At 53.5% G+C, this 15,778-nt stretch overlaps 1 protein-coding gene and 1 long non-coding RNA gene across 2 annotated transcripts in view; one reads left to right on the top strand and one right to left on the bottom strand.

The window, feature by feature from the left end:
* COL11A2 (collagen type XI alpha 2 chain) overlaps positions 1 to 13,200 on the top strand; it is a 79,689-nt gene extending 66,489 nt beyond the window's left edge. The window contains exons 50-65 of the mRNA XM_054051963.1: positions 2,251 to 2,304; positions 2,441 to 2,494; positions 3,575 to 3,628; positions 3,727 to 3,780; positions 3,863 to 3,970; positions 4,141 to 4,194; positions 4,274 to 4,327; positions 4,422 to 4,529; positions 6,398 to 6,451; positions 6,567 to 6,602; positions 6,688 to 6,741; positions 8,399 to 8,648; positions 8,728 to 8,840; positions 11,314 to 11,382; positions 11,595 to 11,828; positions 12,710 to 13,200. Coding sequence (XP_053907938.1) covers positions 2,251 to 2,304; positions 2,441 to 2,494; positions 3,575 to 3,628; positions 3,727 to 3,780; positions 3,863 to 3,970; positions 4,141 to 4,194; positions 4,274 to 4,327; positions 4,422 to 4,529; positions 6,398 to 6,451; positions 6,567 to 6,602; positions 6,688 to 6,741; positions 8,399 to 8,648; positions 8,728 to 8,840; positions 11,314 to 11,382; positions 11,595 to 11,828; positions 12,710 to 12,856 — 1,497 coding nt within the window. The 3' untranslated portion in view covers positions 12,857 to 13,200. The remainder of the gene's footprint in view (positions 1 to 2,250; positions 2,305 to 2,440; positions 2,495 to 3,574; positions 3,629 to 3,726; positions 3,781 to 3,862; positions 3,971 to 4,140; positions 4,195 to 4,273; positions 4,328 to 4,421; positions 4,530 to 6,397; positions 6,452 to 6,566; positions 6,603 to 6,687; positions 6,742 to 8,398; positions 8,649 to 8,727; positions 8,841 to 11,313; positions 11,383 to 11,594; positions 11,829 to 12,709) is intronic.
* Positions 13,201 to 14,340: 1,140 nt separating this feature from the next.
* LOC128849616 (uncharacterized) lies at positions 14,341 to 14,747 on the bottom strand. The gene is made up of 3 exons (XR_008447448.1): positions 14,586 to 14,747; positions 14,448 to 14,486; positions 14,341 to 14,368 (listed from the first exon to the last, which is right to left on the bottom strand). It is a non-coding gene; the product is annotated as an uncharacterized LOC128849616 (long non-coding RNA).
* Positions 14,748 to 15,778: the final 1,031 nt, after the last annotated feature.

Below are 15,778 nucleotides of genomic sequence, written 5' to 3'. Positions count from 1 at the left end.
AAGCGGATTTGGAGTCATCCGGGATTCAGGGAATGGGGAGAGAACTCATTCCAAGAGGATTTGGGGTCATCTGGGATTGAGGGAATATGGACAGAACTCATTCCAAGAGGATTTGGGGTCATTTGGGATTCAGGGAATGGGGAGAGAACTCATTCCAAGGGGATTTGGGGTCATTTGGGATTCAGGGAATGGGGAGAGAACTCATTCCAAGAGGATTTGGAGTCATTTGGGATTCAGGGAATGGGGAGAGAACTCATTCCAAGAGGATTTGGAGTCATTTGGGATTCAGGGAATGGGGAGAGAACTCATTCCAAGAGGATTTGGAGTCGTTTGGGATTCAGGGAATGCGGAGAGAACTCATTCCAAGAGGATTTGGAGTCGTTTGGGATTCAGGGAATGCGGAGAGAACTCATTCCAAGAGGATTTGGAGTCATTTGGGATTCAGGGAATGGGGAGAGAACTCATTCCAAGAGGATTTGGGGTCATCCGGGATTGAGGGAATGGGGAGAGAACTCATTCCAAGAGGATTTGGAGTCATTTGGGATTCAGGGAATGGGGAGAGAACTCATTCCAAGCGGATTTGGAGTCATTTGGGATTCAGGGAATGCGGAGAGAACTCATTCCAAGAGGATTTGGAGTCATTTGGGATTCAGGGAATGGGGAGAGAACTCATTCCAAGGGGATTTGGAGTCGTTTGGGATTCAGGGAATGCGGAGAGGACTCAATCCAAGAGGATTTGGAGTCATTTGGGATTCAGGGAATGCGGAGAGGACTCAATCCAAGAGGATTTGGAGTCATTTGGGATTCAGGGAATGGGGAGAGAACTCATTCCAAGCGGATTTGGAGTCATTTGGGATTCAGGGAATGCGGAGAGAACTCATTCCAAGAGGATTTGGGGTCATTTGGGATTCAGGGAATGGGGAGAGAACTCATTCCAAGAGGATTTGGAGTCATCCGGGATTCAGGGAATGGGGAGAGAACTCATTCCAAGAGGATTTGGAGTCATTTGGGATTCGGGGAATGGGGAGAGAACTCATTCCAAGAGGATTTGGAGTCATCCGGGATTCAGGGAATGGGGAGAGAACTCATTCCAAGAGGATTTGGAGTCATTTGGGATTCGGGGAATGGGGAGAGAACTCATTCCGAGAGGATTTGGAGTCATCCGGGATTCAGGGAATGGGGAGAGAACTCATTCCAAGAGGATTTGGAGTCATCCGGGATTCAGGGAATGGGGAGAGAACTCATTCCGAGAGGATTTGGAGTCATTTGGGATTCAGGGAATGGGGAGAGAACTCATTCCAAGAGGATTTGGGGTCATTTGGGATTCAGGGAATGGGGAGAGAACTCATTCCAAGAGGATTTGGAGTCGTTTGGGATTCAGGGAATGGGGAGAGAACTCATTCCGAGAGGATTTGGGGTCGTTTGGGATTCAGGGAATGGGGAGAGAACTCATTCCAAGAGGATTTGGAGTCATTTGGGATTCAGGGAATGCGGAGAGAACTCATTCCAAGAGGATTTGGAGTCATTTGGGATTCGGGGAATGGGGAGAGAACTCATTCCAAGAGGATTTGGGGTCATCCGGGATTCAGGGAATGGGGAGAGAACTCATTCCAAGAGGATTTGGAGTCATTTGGGATTCAGGGAATGGGGAGAGAACTCATTCCGAGAGGATTTGGAGTCATTTGGGATTCGGGGAATGGGGAGAGAACTCATTCCGAGAGGATTTGGGGTCATCCGGGATTCAGGGAATGGGGAGAGAACTCATTCCAAGGGGATTTGGAGTCATCCGGGATTCAGGGAATATGGACAGAACTCATTCCAAGCGGATTTGGGGTCATTTGGGATTCAGGGAATGGGGAGAGAACTCATTCCAAGAGGATTTGGAGTCATTTGGGATTCAGGGAATATGGAGAGAACTCATTCCAAGCGGATTTGGAGTCATTTGGGATTCAGGGAATGGGGAGAGAACTCATTCCAAGAGGATTTGGAGTCATCCGGGATTCAGGGAATGGGGAGAGAACTCATTCCAAGAGGATTTGGAGTCGTTTGGGATTCAGGGAATGGGGAGAGAACTCATTCCAAGAGGATTTGGGGTCATTTGGGATTCAGGGAATGGGGAGAGAACTCATTCCAAGAGGATTTGGGGTCATTCGGGATTGAGGGAATGCGGAGGCGGAGCAGAGGACATTCCCATCCGGAAGGATTTGTGTCCCATGGGGATCCCCTCTGGATCCGGACTCTCTTTTCCAGGGTCCCGTTGGCTTTCCGGGCGATCCCGGTCCTCCCGGTGAAATGGGTCCCAGAGTGAGTGTCTCCTTCCGCCCTTTCCGACCCTTCTCCCACCGCCGGAGTTCGGGAAACGCCGTTGGAATTTGGGGGAATTCTCCTCTTAATGCCGTGGGGGTTTGGGGGGTTTTTTTTCCCCTCTTTTTTCCGATAGGGCCAAGATGGCGCCAAAGGGGAACGCGGAGAGGACGGAGAACCCGGAGAGCCGGTGAGGGCCTCCTTCCGGAATGTTCTTCCGTCTCCGTTGGGAGAGCCCAACCGGAAGCTTTGGAATGGGATCAATCGCACCGCGTTGGGGGAACCCCGAAAAGAAAGGGGGAAAAAACTGAGGGGGACCCTAAAAAAGGGGAAAAGGGTGGGATTTGATGGGATTTGGGATGTGGGGACACTAAAAAGAGGGAAGAGAGTGGGATTTGGGGGGATTTGGGATGTGGGGACACTAAAAAGAGGGAAGAAGGTGGGATTTGGGGGGATTTGGGATGTGGGGACCCGAAAAAGAGGGAAAAGGGTGGGATTTGGGGGGATCCGGGATGTGGGGACCCTAAAAAGAGGGAAAAGGGTGGGATTTGGGTGGATTTGGGATGTGGGGACCCTAAAAAGAGGGAAGAGAGTGGGATTTGGGGGGATGAGGGACCCGAAAAAGAGGGAAAAGAGTGGGATTTGGGGGGATCCGGGATGTGGGGACCGTAAAAAGAGGGAAGAGATTGGGATTTGGGGGGATTCGGGACCCGAAAAAGAGGGAAAAGGGTGGGATTTGGTGGGATCCAGGATGTGGGGACCCTAAAAAGAGGGAAGAGAGTGGGATTGGAGGAGATTTGGGACCCGAAAAAGAGGGAAAAGGGTGGGATTTGGGGGGATCCAGGATGTGGGGACCCTAAAAAGAGGGAAGAGAGTGGGATTGGAGGAGATTTGGGACCCGAAAAAGAGGGAAAAGGGTGGGATTTGGGGGGATCCGGGATGTGGGGACCCTAAAAGGGGGGAAGAAGGTGGGATTTGGGGGAATCCGAGACCCTAAAAAGAAGGAAGACGGTGAGAATTGGAGGGATTCGGGATGTGGGGACCCTAAAAAGAGGGAAGAGGGTGGGATTTGGGGGAATCCGGGATGTGGGGACACTAAAAAGGGGGGAAGAAGGTGGGATTTGAGGGAATCCGGGACCCTAAAAGGAGGGAATAGGATGGGATCTGTCCTGGGATGCTCCCATCCCTCTCGGTGCTCCTCTTGTTGCGTGGGATCCCCCTTCCCACCTTCTTCTCCGTCCCATGGATTCCTTCTCTTCTCCTTCCGTAGGGTTCTCCAGGTCCGACAGGCGAGAACGGTCCTCCCGGTCCTCTTGGGAAGAGGGTGAGCGCTCGGATGAGGCCCTTTGGAAGTGGGACACATCCTTTACATCCCACCTGGATCTTCCTTGTCCGTCATCTCCGTGTTTTTCCGCTCCGTAGGGTCCGGCCGGTTCTCCTGGTCCGGAGGGACGTCAAGGAGAGAAAGGATCAAAGGTGAGCGGGAATGAGATGATTCCCGAGCTCCGTATGTGCCGACGGATTGGATGGATCTCACCCGGTTCCGTTGTTTCCTCAGGGAGAATCCGGCGCTGTGGGGGCTCCCGGAAAAACGGGTCCGGTGGGACCTCAAGGTCTTCCTGGAAAACCGGGTCCTGATGGTCTCCGAGGGCTTTCCGGCTCCGTGGTGAGTGGGATGTGGGATCTCGGGATCCTAATCCTTGGGATGAAAGCGTGGCGTGCGTTTCCCGGCACGGGAAGGAAGGGATTGAGGGTCGGACCGAGTCCCACCACTATCCCTGTGGTCCATACGGAGCCACCGGACACCGATTCCGGACTTTCCGTGTCTTCTCGTAGGGAGAACAAGGAAAACCCGGCAACACCGGCCAAGCCGGACCACCGGGACCGGTGGTGAGTGGATCCTCCTCTTCCCTTTTCCCGGGAATCTCCCGTTTTCCCGCTCATCCCACTTTTCCTTCTGCTTCCGTAGGGTCCTCCAGGTCTTCCCGGTCTCAAAGGTGACACCGGAGCCAAAGGAGAGAAGGTGAACCCTCCGAGATTCCACCATTGATCCGTAGGGATCCTCCAAACGTCGGCTGAGATCCCATCGGAATGGTGGTGGGGGTTTTTTTTTCCAGGGCCATCCGGGTCTGATCGGATTGATCGGACCGACGGGAGAACAAGGGGAGAAGGGAGAGAGGGGACTTCCCGGACCTCAGGGATCGGCGGGACAGAAGGGAGAGAGCGTGAGTGCGGAATGGTGGGAATGGGGGACGATGGGAGGGGTCTGGGGGGGAGCCGGGATGGGGGGGACACGAAAAAGTGGGAAGAGAGTGGGATTTGGGGGGGATTCGGGACGCTAAAAAGAGGGAAAAGGGTGGGATTTGGGGGGATCCGGAATGGGGGGACCCTAAAAAGAGGGAAGAGCGAGGGATTAGGGGGGATCCGGGATGCGGGGACCCTAAAAAGAGGAAAAAAGATGGGATTTGGGATGTGGGGACCCTAAAAAGAGGGAAGAGGGAGGGATTTGGGGGGATCCAGGATGGGGGGACCCTAAAAAGAGGGAAGAGGGAGGGATTTGGGGGGATTTGGGGGGATCTGGGGGATCCAAGACCCTAAAAAGAGGGAAGAGGGTGGGATTTGGGGGGATTCGGGACCCTAAAAAGAGGAAAAAAGGTGGGATTTGGGGGGATCTGGGATGTGGGGACACTAAAAAGTGGGAAGAAGATGGGATTTGGGGGGATCCAAGACCCTAAAAGGAGGGAAAAGAGTGGGATTTGGGGGGATCTGGGATGTGGGGACACTAAAAAGAGGGAAGAAGATGGGATTTGGGGGGATTCGGGATGTGGGGACCCTAAAAAGAGGGAAGAGAGTGGGATTTGAGGAGATTCGGGACCCGAAAAAGAGGGAAAAGTGTGGGATTTGGGGGGATTTGGGGGGATCTGGGGGATCTGGGGGATCCAAGACCCTAAAAAGAGGGGAAAAGGTGGGATTTTGGGGGACCCAGGATGTGGGGACCCTAAAAAGAGGGAAGAGGGAGGGATTTGGAGGGATCCAGGATGTGGGGACCCTAAAAAGAGGGAAAAGGGAGGGATTTGGTGGGATTCGGGATGTGGGGACACTAAAAAGAGGGAAAAGGGTGGGATTTGGGGGGATCCGGGACCCTAAAAAGAGGAAAGAGAGTGGGATTTGGGGGAATTTGGGATGTGGGGACACTAAAAAGAGGGAAGAGGGTGGGATTTGGAGGGATTTGGGGGGATCTGGGGGATCCAAGACCCTAAAAAGTGGGAAAAGGGTGGGATTTGGGGGGATCTGGGATGTGGGGACCCTAAAAAGTGGGAAGAGAATGGGATTTGGGGGGATTCGGGACCCTAAAAAGAAGGAAAACAGAGTGATTTGGGGGGATTTGGGATGGGGGGACCCTAAAAAGAGGGAAAAGGGTGGGATTTGGTGGGATCTGGGATGTGGGGACACTAAAAAGAGGGAAGAAGATGGGATTTGGGGCGATCCGGGACCCTAAAAAGAGGGAAGAGAGTGGGATTTGGGGGGATTTGGGGGGATTTGGGGGGATCTGGGGGATCCAAGACCCTAAAAAGAGGGGAAAAGGTGGGATTTGTGGAGATCCGGGATGTGGGGACATCAAAAAGAGGGAAGAGGGAGGGATTTGGGGGGATTTAGGGGATCCAAGACCCTAAAAAGAGGGGAAAAGGGTGGGATTTGGGGGGATTTGGGATGTGGGGACACTAAAAAGAGGGAAGAGGGTGGGATTTGGGGGGGATTCGGGACCTTAAAAAGAGGGAACAGGGAGGGATTTGGGGGGATCCGGGATGTGGGGACCCTAAAAAGAGGGAACAGGGAGGGATTTGGGGGGATCTGGGATGTGGGGACCCTAAAAAGAGGGAAGAGGGTGGGATTTGGGGGGATTTGGGGGGATTTGGGGGGATCCAAGACCCTAAAAAGAGGGAAAAGAGTGGGATTTGGGGGAATTTGGGATGTGGGGACCCTAAAAAGAAGGAGAAGAGGACAATTTGGTGGTCTCTGGGATGGCGGAGGTGGGAATGAGGCTCTTCCCGATTTTCCTCACTCCGGTTTCTGCTCCTCTTCCATCCCAAAGGGAATCCCAGGTGCCACCGGACCCATCGGCCCCTCCGGACAACCCGGACTTCCCGTGAGTTTCCGACCTCTTCCGGAGTCCTCTTTCTTTCTCCCATCCCTTCGATCCTGAGATCCCGTTTTCCTTCCGATCCGTCCCCGCTGACGTCATTCCCGGTTTTCCTCCGTAGGGTCCAGCGGGTCCCAAAGGAGCCAAAGGGGCCACGGTGAGCGTTGATGGATCCTTCATCCCATCACCTCCTTCCGTCCTTTCCGAAGGTGATGATATCCATGAGTTTCTTTTCCCGATAGGGCCAAGCGGGACCCAAAGGAGAACGAGGACCTCCGGGACCTCCGGGACATCCGGTGAGTGGCTCCAGGAATGGACATTCCGTAGGGTGGAGGACATCAAGGAATGGATGAAGATGGAGATATTCCATCTTTGAGGCGGAATATGGAGCAGGAATGGGATTTGGGATGGAGGAACGGCCTCTCCGTAGGGTGGAGGACATCAAGGAATGGATGAAGATGGAGATATTCCACCTCTGAGGTGGAATGTGGAGCAGGAATGGGATTTGGGATGGAGGAATTTCCTCTCCGTAGGGTGGAGGACATCAGGGAATGGATGAGGATGGAGATATTCCATCTCCGAGGTGGAATGTGGAGCAGGAATGGGATTTGGGATGGAGGAACGGCCTCTCCGTAGGGTGGAGGACATCAGGGAATGGGTGAGGATGGAGATATTCCATCTCTGAGGTGGAATGTGGAGCAGGAATGGGATTTGGGATGGAGGAACGGCCTCTCCGTAGGGTGGAGGACATCAGGGAATGGGTGAAGATGGAGATATTCCATCTTTGAGGTGGAATGTGGAGCAGGAAAGGGATTTGGGATGGAGGAACAGCCTCTCCGTAGGGTGGAGGACATCAAGGAATGAACGAAGATGGAGATATTCCATCTCCAAGGTGGAATGTGGAGCAGGAATGGGATTTGGGATGGAGGAACGGCCTCTCCGTAGGGTGGAGGACATCAGGGAATGGATGAAGAGGGAGATATTCCATCTTTGATGTGGAATGTGGAGCAGGAAAGGGATTTGGGATGGAGGAACGGCCTCTCCGTAGGGTGGAGGACATCAGGGAATGGGTGAAGATGGAGATATTCCATCTCTGAGGTGGAATGTGGAGCAGGAATGGGATTTGGGATGGAGGAACGGCCTCTCCGTAGGGTGGAGGACATCAGGGAATGGATGAAGATGGAGATATTCCATCTCTGAGGTGGAATGTGGAGCAGGAATGGGATTTGGGATGGAGGAACGGCCTCTCCGTAGGGTGGAGGACATCAGGGAATGGATGAAGATGGAGATATTCCATCTTTGATGTGGAATGTGGAGCAGGAAAGGGATTTGGGATGGAGGAACGGCCTCTCCGTAGGGTGGAGGACATCAGGGAATGGGTGAAGATGGAGATATTCCATCTTTGATGTGGAATGTGGAGCAGGAAAGGGATTTGGGATGGAGGAACGGCCTCTCCGTAGGGTGGAGGACATCCGGGAATGGATGAAGATGGAGATATTCCATCTTTGAGGTGGAATGTGGAGCAGGAATGGGATTTGGGATGGAGGAACGGCCTCTCCGTAGGGTGGAGGACATCAAGGAATGGGTGAAGATGGAGATATTCCATCTCCGAGGTGGAATGTGGAGCAGGAATGGGATTTGGGATGGAGGAACGGCCTCTCCGTAGGGTGGAGGCCATCAAGGAATGGATGAAGATGGAGATATTCCATCTCCGAGGTGGAATGTGGAGCAGGAATGGGATTTGGGATGGAGGAACGGCCTCTCCGTAGGGTGGAGGCCATCAAGGAATGGGTGAAGATGGAGATATTCCATCTCTGAGGTGGAATGTGGAGCAGGAATGGGATTTGGGATGGAGGAACGGCCTCTCCGTAGGGTGGAGGCCATCAAGGAATGGGTGAAGATGGAGGTCTCCAAGGCTGAGTGTGGGTTTGTGACCGTTCCGTTCCTTCCCAGGGTCCTCCCGGTGAGGTGATCCAACCGCTTCCCATCCAACTTCCCAAGAAAACCAAGCGCTCCGTCGACGGCAGCCGAGCGGTGGAAGAGGACGAGGACCGGGAGAGCCGCGACGGAGTGGAGGAGATCTTCCTTTCCCTCAGTTCCCTCAAAGAGGAGATCGAGGGATTGAGGAGACCCATGGGAACGCGGGAAAATCCCGCCCGGACCTGTCAGGACCTTCAATTGAGTCACCCGGAATTGCCGGATGGTGAGCGATGCCGGAAGGAGGAGGAGATGTTCGGATCCTCTTCCCGACGCTGATCCTTCTCCTTCTTCTCCGTCTTCAGGAGATTATTGGATTGATCCCAATCAAGGATGCGTCCGAGATTCTTTCCGGGTCTTCTGCAACTTCACGGCGGGAGGAGAAACCTGCGTTTTTCCGAAGGAGGATGTGAGGGAGGTGGGAATGAGGATCTTCTGGAGATGGGAAAGGGTTTGGAGAGGGATACGGAGAGGTTGGATCCATGGATGGAGGATTGGAAGGGTTTGGAGAGGGATACGGAGAGGTTGGATCCATGGATGGAGGATTGGAAGGGTCTGGAGAGGGATACGGAGAGGTTGGATCCATGGATGGACCATTGGAAGGGTTTGGAGAGGGATACGGAGAGGTTGGATCCATGGATGGAGGATTGGAAGGGTTTGGAGAGGGATACGGAGAGGATGGATCCATGGATGGAGGATTGGAAGGGTCTGGAGAGGGATACGGAGAGGTTGGATCCATGGATGGAGGAATGGAAGGGTTTGGAGAGGGATACGGAGAGGTTGGATCCATGGATGGAGGATTGGAAGGGTTTGGAGAGGGATACGGAGAGGTCGGATCCATGGATGGAGGATTGGAAGGGTTTGGAGAGGGATACGGAGAGGTTGGATCCATGGATGGACCATTGGAAGGGTCTGGAGAGGGATATGGAGAGGATGGATCCATGGATGGAGGATTGGAAGGGTTTGGAGAGGGATACGGAGAGGTTGGATCCATGGATGGAGGATTGGAAGGGTTTGGAGAGGGATACGGAGAGGTTGGATCCATGGATGGAGGATTGGAAGGGTTTGGAGAGGGATACGGAGAGGATGGATCCATGGATGGAGGATTGGAAGGGTTTGGAGAGGGATACAGAGAGGATGGATCCATGGATGGAGGATTGGAAGGGTCTGGAGAGGGATACGGAGAGGTTGGATCCATGGATGGACCATTGGAAGGGTTTGGAGAGGGATACGGAGAGGTTGGATCCATGGATGGAGGATTGGAAGGGTTTGGAGAGGGATACGGAGAGGATGGATCCATGGATGGAGGATTGGAAGGGTCTGGAGAGGGATACGGAGAGGTTGGATCCATGGATGGAGGATTGGAAGGGTTTGGAGAGGGATACGGAGAGGTTGGATCTATGGATGGAGGATTGGAAGGGTCTGGAGAGGGATACGGAGAGGTCGGATCCATGGATGGAGGAGTGGAAGGGTTTGGAGAGGGATACGGAGAGGTCGGATCCATGGATGGAGGATTGGAAGGGTCTGGAGAGGGATGCGGAGAGGTTGGATCCATGGATGGAGGATTGGAAGGGTTTGGAGAGGGATACGGAGAGGTTGGATCCATGGATGGGCGATTGGAAGGGTCTGGAGAGGGATACGGAGAGGATGGATCCATGGATGGAGGATTGGAAGGGTCTGGAGAGGGATACGGAGAGGTTGGATCCATGGATGGGCGATTGGAAGGGTCTGGAGAGGGATACGGAGAGGATGGATCCATGGATGGAGGATTGGAAGGGTTTGGAGAGGGATACGGAGAGGTTGGATCCATGGATGGAGGATTGGAAGGGTCTGGAGAGGGATACGGAGAGGTTGGATCCATGGATGGAGGATTGGAAGGGTTTGGAGAGGGATACGGAGAGGTTGGATCCATGGATGGACCATTGGAAGGGTTTGGAGAGGGATACGGAGAGGATGGATCCATGGATGGAGGATTGGAAGGGTCTGGAGAGGGATACGGAGAGGTTGGATCCATGGATGGAGGATTGGAAGGGTTTGGAGAGGGATACGGAGAGGATGGATCCATGGATGGACCATTGGAAGGGTCTGGAGAGGGATACGGAGAGGTTGGATCCATGGATGGAGGATTGGAAGGGTTTGGAGAGGGATACGGAGAGGTTGGATCCATGGATGGAGGATTGGAAGGGTTTGGAGAGGGATACGGAGAGGATGGATCCATGGATGGAGGATTGGAAGGGTCTGGAGAGGGATACGGAGAGGTTGGATCCATGGATGGAGGATTGGAAGGGTTTGGAGAGGGATACGGAGAGGTTGGATCCATGGATGGAGGATTGGAAGGGTCTGGAGAGGGATACGGAGAGGTTGGATCCATGGATGGAGGATTGGAAGGGTTTGGAGAGGGATATGGAGAGGTTGGATCCATGGATGGAGGATTGGAAGGGTCTGGAGAGGGATATGGAGAGGATGGATCCATGGATGGAGGATTGGAAGGGTCTGGAGAGGGATACGGAGAGGTTGGATCCATGGATGGAGGATTGGAAGGGTTTGGAGAGGGATATGGAGAGGTTGGATCCATGGATGGAGGATTGGAAGGGTTTGGAGAGGGATACGGAGAGGTTGGATCCATGGATGGACCATTGGAAGGGTCTGGAGAGGGATACGGAGAGGTTGGATCCATGGATGGACCATTGGAAGGGTTTGGAGAGGGATACGGAGAGATTGGATCCATGGATGGAGGATTGGAAGGGTTTGGAGAGGGATACGGAGAGGTCGGATCCACGGATGGAGGTCGGAAGGCTCTCCCGAGGGTTCTCCCGGAATGGGCTGAAGGATCTGAGGGGGCTTTGATGTGGACTCAGAGGAACTGAAGGGAACCCCTCATCCTCTTCCAGGTGAAGGCGTCGCCATCGGAGAAGGAGATTCCACGGAGGTGGTTCAGCCAATTCCGCTCGGGCCGTCGGGTGAGGACACTCCGCCGCTCCTGAAGGACCTCAACCTCCTCTTCCCACCGGATTTACGCTGGGAATGTGTCCCACAGGAGCTTCCGGCACTTCCCTCGGCTCTTCCAACCCTCCTCCTCATCCAGGAGATCCCAATCCCTTTTCCCTCCCGACTTTTGGGCCAAGTTATGGACCACCATCATCTTCTCCTCCTTCTCCTCCTCCTCTTCCAGTTTTCCTACGTGGATTCGGAAGGTGGAGATCTCGGAGTGGTGCAGTTGACTTTCTTGAGGCTCCTCAGCGTCTCCGCGCGGCAAAACGTCGCTTTCCGGTGTCACCGCGACGCGGGCGGAAAGAAGGGAGACGCCGGAGATGGTCGGAAGGTTCTGCGTCTCCTGGCGGCCAATGAGGAGGAGATCGTCTTCCAAAGGAGTCCCTACGTCCGAGTGGTGACGGATAATTGCGAGGTGAGAGGGGGATCCGTGGGGAGAAGGAGGGGAGGAAAAGGAGGATCCGTGGGGAGAAGGATGGAGGATCCGTGGGGAGAAGGATGGAGGATCCATGGGGAGAAGGAGGGAAGAAAAAGGAGGATCCGTGGGGAGAAGGATGGAGGAAAATGGAGGATCCGTGGGGAGAAGGATGGAGGATCCGTGGGGAGAAGGATGGAGAGGAAAAGGAGGATCCGTGGGGAGAAGGAGGGACAGGGATGGAGGATCCATGGGGAGAAGGAGGGAAGGAAAAGGAGGATCCGTGGGGAGAAGGATGGAGAGGAAAAGGAGGATCCGTGGGGAGAAGGATGGAGGATCCGTGGGGAGAAGGAGGGAAGGAAAAGGAGGATCCGTGGGGAGGAGGAGGGAAGGAAAAGGAGGATCCATGGGGAGAAGGACGGACGGGGATAGTGGATCCGTGGAGAGAAGGATGGAGACAATGGAGGATCCGTGGGGAGAAGGATGGATAAAAAAGGAGGATCCATGGGGAGAAGGATGGACGGAGATGGAGGATCCGTGGGGAGAAGGATGGAGACAATGGAGGATCCGTGGGGAGAAGGATGGAAGGAAAAGGAGGATCCGTGGGGAGAAGGATGGAGGATCCATGGGGAGAAGAATGGACGGGGATGGAGGATCCATGGGGAGAAGGATGGAGAGGAATGAGGATCCATGGGGAGAAGGAGGGAGGATCCGTGGGGAGAAGGATGGAGGATCCGTGGGGAGAAGGATGGAAGGAAAAGGAGGATCCATAGGGAGAAGGACGGATGGGGAGGGAGGATCCGTGGGGAGAAGGTTGGAAGTGGACAGGAGGACCTCTCGGTGCGGAGGTCCCTCTCGTGACGCTCTCTCCTTTCCTTCAGGGCCGTTTGGACGGAGGTCGAATGGAACTGGAGGTGAAGACCCCTCTTCCGGAGCATCTTCCGCTCTTGGATGTCCATCTCGGAGACTTCTTCCATTCCGACCAACGCTTCGCCTTCGCGTTGGGCCCCGTTTGCTTCCGGGGGTGAAGTCCCTCCCTCCGTCTCCGTCTCTTTCCGTCTCCGTTTCCTCGTATCCATTCTGGATGCTCTGGAGATGGTTCTCCACCTCTTTCTCGTGGGCATCTCCGGTTCCAACCGGAGACTGAGATCTGGAGGACTTCAACCTTTGGAGAGCGTCTACGGAGAGAGGCCGTGAGGAAAAGGCGGATCTGATCCATCTCCGGGGGCTTCTGCCCAATCTCAGCGCTGGTCTCCATCTTCCAACCGGTCCACGGAAACCCCTCGGAGATCCAAGAACCTCTTGGAGCTCCAAAGGAACTCTTTGAGATCCAAAGAACCTCTTCTTCCTCCAAGAACCTCTTTGAGCTCCAAAGGACCTCTTCTTCCTCCAAGAACCTCTTTGAGCTCCGAAGGAACTCTTTGAGCTCCAAAGGACCTCTTCTTCCTCCAAGAACCTCTTTGAGCTCCAAAGGAACTCTTTGAGCTCCAAAGAACCTCTTCTTCCTCCAAGAACCTCTTTGAGATCCAAAGAACCTCTTTGAGCTCCAAAGGACCTCTTCTTCCTCCAAGAACCTCTTTGAGATCCAAAGAACCTCTTTGAGCTCCAAAGGACCTCTTTGAGATCCAAAGGACCTCTTCTTCCTCCAAAGAACCTCTTTGAGATCCAAGAACCTCTTTGAGCTCCAAAGGACCTCTTTGAGCTCTAAAGAACCTCTTTGAGCTCCAAAGAACCTCTTTGAGCCCCAAAGAACCTCTTTGAGATCCAAAGGACCTCTTCTTCCTCCAAGAACCTCTTTGAGCTCCAAAGGAACTCTTTGAGCTCCAAAGAACCTCTTCTTCCTCCAAGAACCTCTTTGAGCTCCGAAGGAACTCTTTGAGCTCCAAAGAACCTCTTCTTCCTCCAAGAACCTCTTTGAGATCCAAAGAACCTCTTTGAGCTCCAAAGGACCTCTTCTTCCTCCAAGAACCTCTTTGAGATCCAAAGAACCTCTTTGAGCTCCAAAGGACCTCTTTGAGATCCAAAGGACCTCTTCTTCCTCCAAAGAACCTCTTTGAGATCCAAGAACCTCTTTGAGCTCCAAAGGACCTCTTTGAGCTCTAAAGAACCTCTTTGAGCTCCAAAGGACCTCTTTGAGCTCCAAGAACCTCTTTGAGCTCCAAAGGACCTCTTTGAGCTCCAAGAACCTCTTTGAGCTCCAAAGAACCTCTTTGAGCTCCAAGAACCTCTTTGAGCTCCAAAGGACCTCTTTGAGCTCCAAGAACCTCTTTGAGCTCCAAAGAACCTCTTTGAGCTCCAAGAACCTCTTTGAGCTCCAAAGGACCTCTTTGAGCTCCAAAGGACCTCTTTGAGCTCCAAAGGACCTCTTCTTCCTCCAAGAACCTCTTTGAGCTCCAAAGGACCTCTTCTTCCTCCAAGAACCTCTTTGAGCTCCAAAGGACCTCTTTGAGCTCCAAAGGACCTCTTCTTCCTCCAAGAACCTCTTTGAGCTCCAAAGGACCTCTTTGAGCTCCCAAGAACCTCTTTGAGCTCCAAAGAACCTCTTTGAGATCCAAAGAACCTCTTTGAGATCCAAAGGACCTCTTTGAACTCCAAAGGACCTCTTCTTCCTCCAAGAACCTCTTTGAGCTCCAAAGGACCTCTTCTTCCTCCAAGAACCTCTTTGAGATCCAAAGAACCTCTTTGAGCTCCAAAGGACCTCTTTGAGCTCCAAAGGACCTCTTTGAGCTCCAAAGAACCTCTTCTTCCTCCAAGAACCTTTTTGACCTCCAAGAACCTCTTGTGGCTCTGAGGAACCTCTTTGATCTCCGGAACCTTCTGTGGCTCTGAGGAACCTCTTTGATCTCCAGAACCTTCTGTGGCTCTGAGGAACCTCTTTAAGCGAGGAGGAAGCAAAGGGCAAAGAAGGAGGAAGCGAGGAGGAAATGAGAAGGAAGCCAGGTGGAAACCATAAGGAAACCAGGTGGAAACCAGGAGGAAACAAGGAGGAAAGAAGGTGGAAGCAATGAGGAAACCAGGAGGAAACAAGGAAGAAACAATAAGGAAACCAGGAGGAAACAATAAGGAAACCAGGAGGAAACAAGGAGGAAAGAAGGTGGAAACCAGGAGGAAACAAAGAGGAAAGAAGGTGGAAACAATAAGGAAACCAGGAGGAAACAAGGAGGAAACCAGGAGGAAACAAGGAGGAAACCAGGTGGAAACCAGGAGGAAAGAAGGTGGAAACAATAAGGAAACCAGGTGGAAACAAGGAGGAAACCAGGAGGAAAGAAGGTGGAAACAATAAAGAAATCAGGTGGAAACGAGGAGGAAATGAGGAGGAAACCAGGTGGAAACAAGGAGGAAACCAGGAGGAAGCCAGGAGGAACCGAGGGGGAACCGAGGAGGAAGTGAGGCGGAAGGGAGGCGGAAGGGAGGCGGAAGGACGGACGCTGTTTTTCGTGCGTTTTGAATGTTTTAAGTTAATGTTCTTATTTAAAAGAGAGGAGAAGAGCTCTTCCGCCGCTGCGAAGGGGCGAATTTCCACCCCCCCCGGAGCCAAATCCGGGATCAAAGCAATAAAAAACCAAAAAGGGAAGAAAAGCACTAAAAATGGAGCTTTTTTGGGGGCGCAGTTTGGGGGAATGAAGGAAAGAGGGGGGGAACTGGGCCGAACTGGGCCAAACTGGGCCAAACTGGGCCGAGAGGAGGGGAACTGGGCCAAACTGGGCCAAACTGGGCCAAACTGGGCCGAGAGGAGGTGGATTGGGCCGAACTGGGCCAAACTGGGCCAAACTGGGCCGAGAGGAGGGGAACTGGGCCGAACTGGGCCAAACTGGGCCGAGAGGAGGTGAATTGGGCCGAACTGGGCCAAACTGGGCCAAACTGGGCCAAACTGGGCCGAGAGGAGGGGAACTGGGCCGAACTGGGCCAAACTGGGCCGAGAGGAGGTGAATTGGGCCAAACTGGGCCAA

Source organism: Cuculus canorus, chromosome 31 (genome assembly GCF_017976375.1).
Source record: "Cuculus canorus isolate bCucCan1 chromosome 31, bCucCan1.pri, whole genome shotgun sequence".
Lineage (NCBI taxonomy): Eukaryota > Metazoa > Chordata > Aves > Cuculiformes > Cuculidae > Cuculus > Cuculus canorus.
The sequence above is the reverse complement of the archived record's forward strand: the minus strand, read 5'-3'. Positions and strand labels throughout refer to the sequence as shown.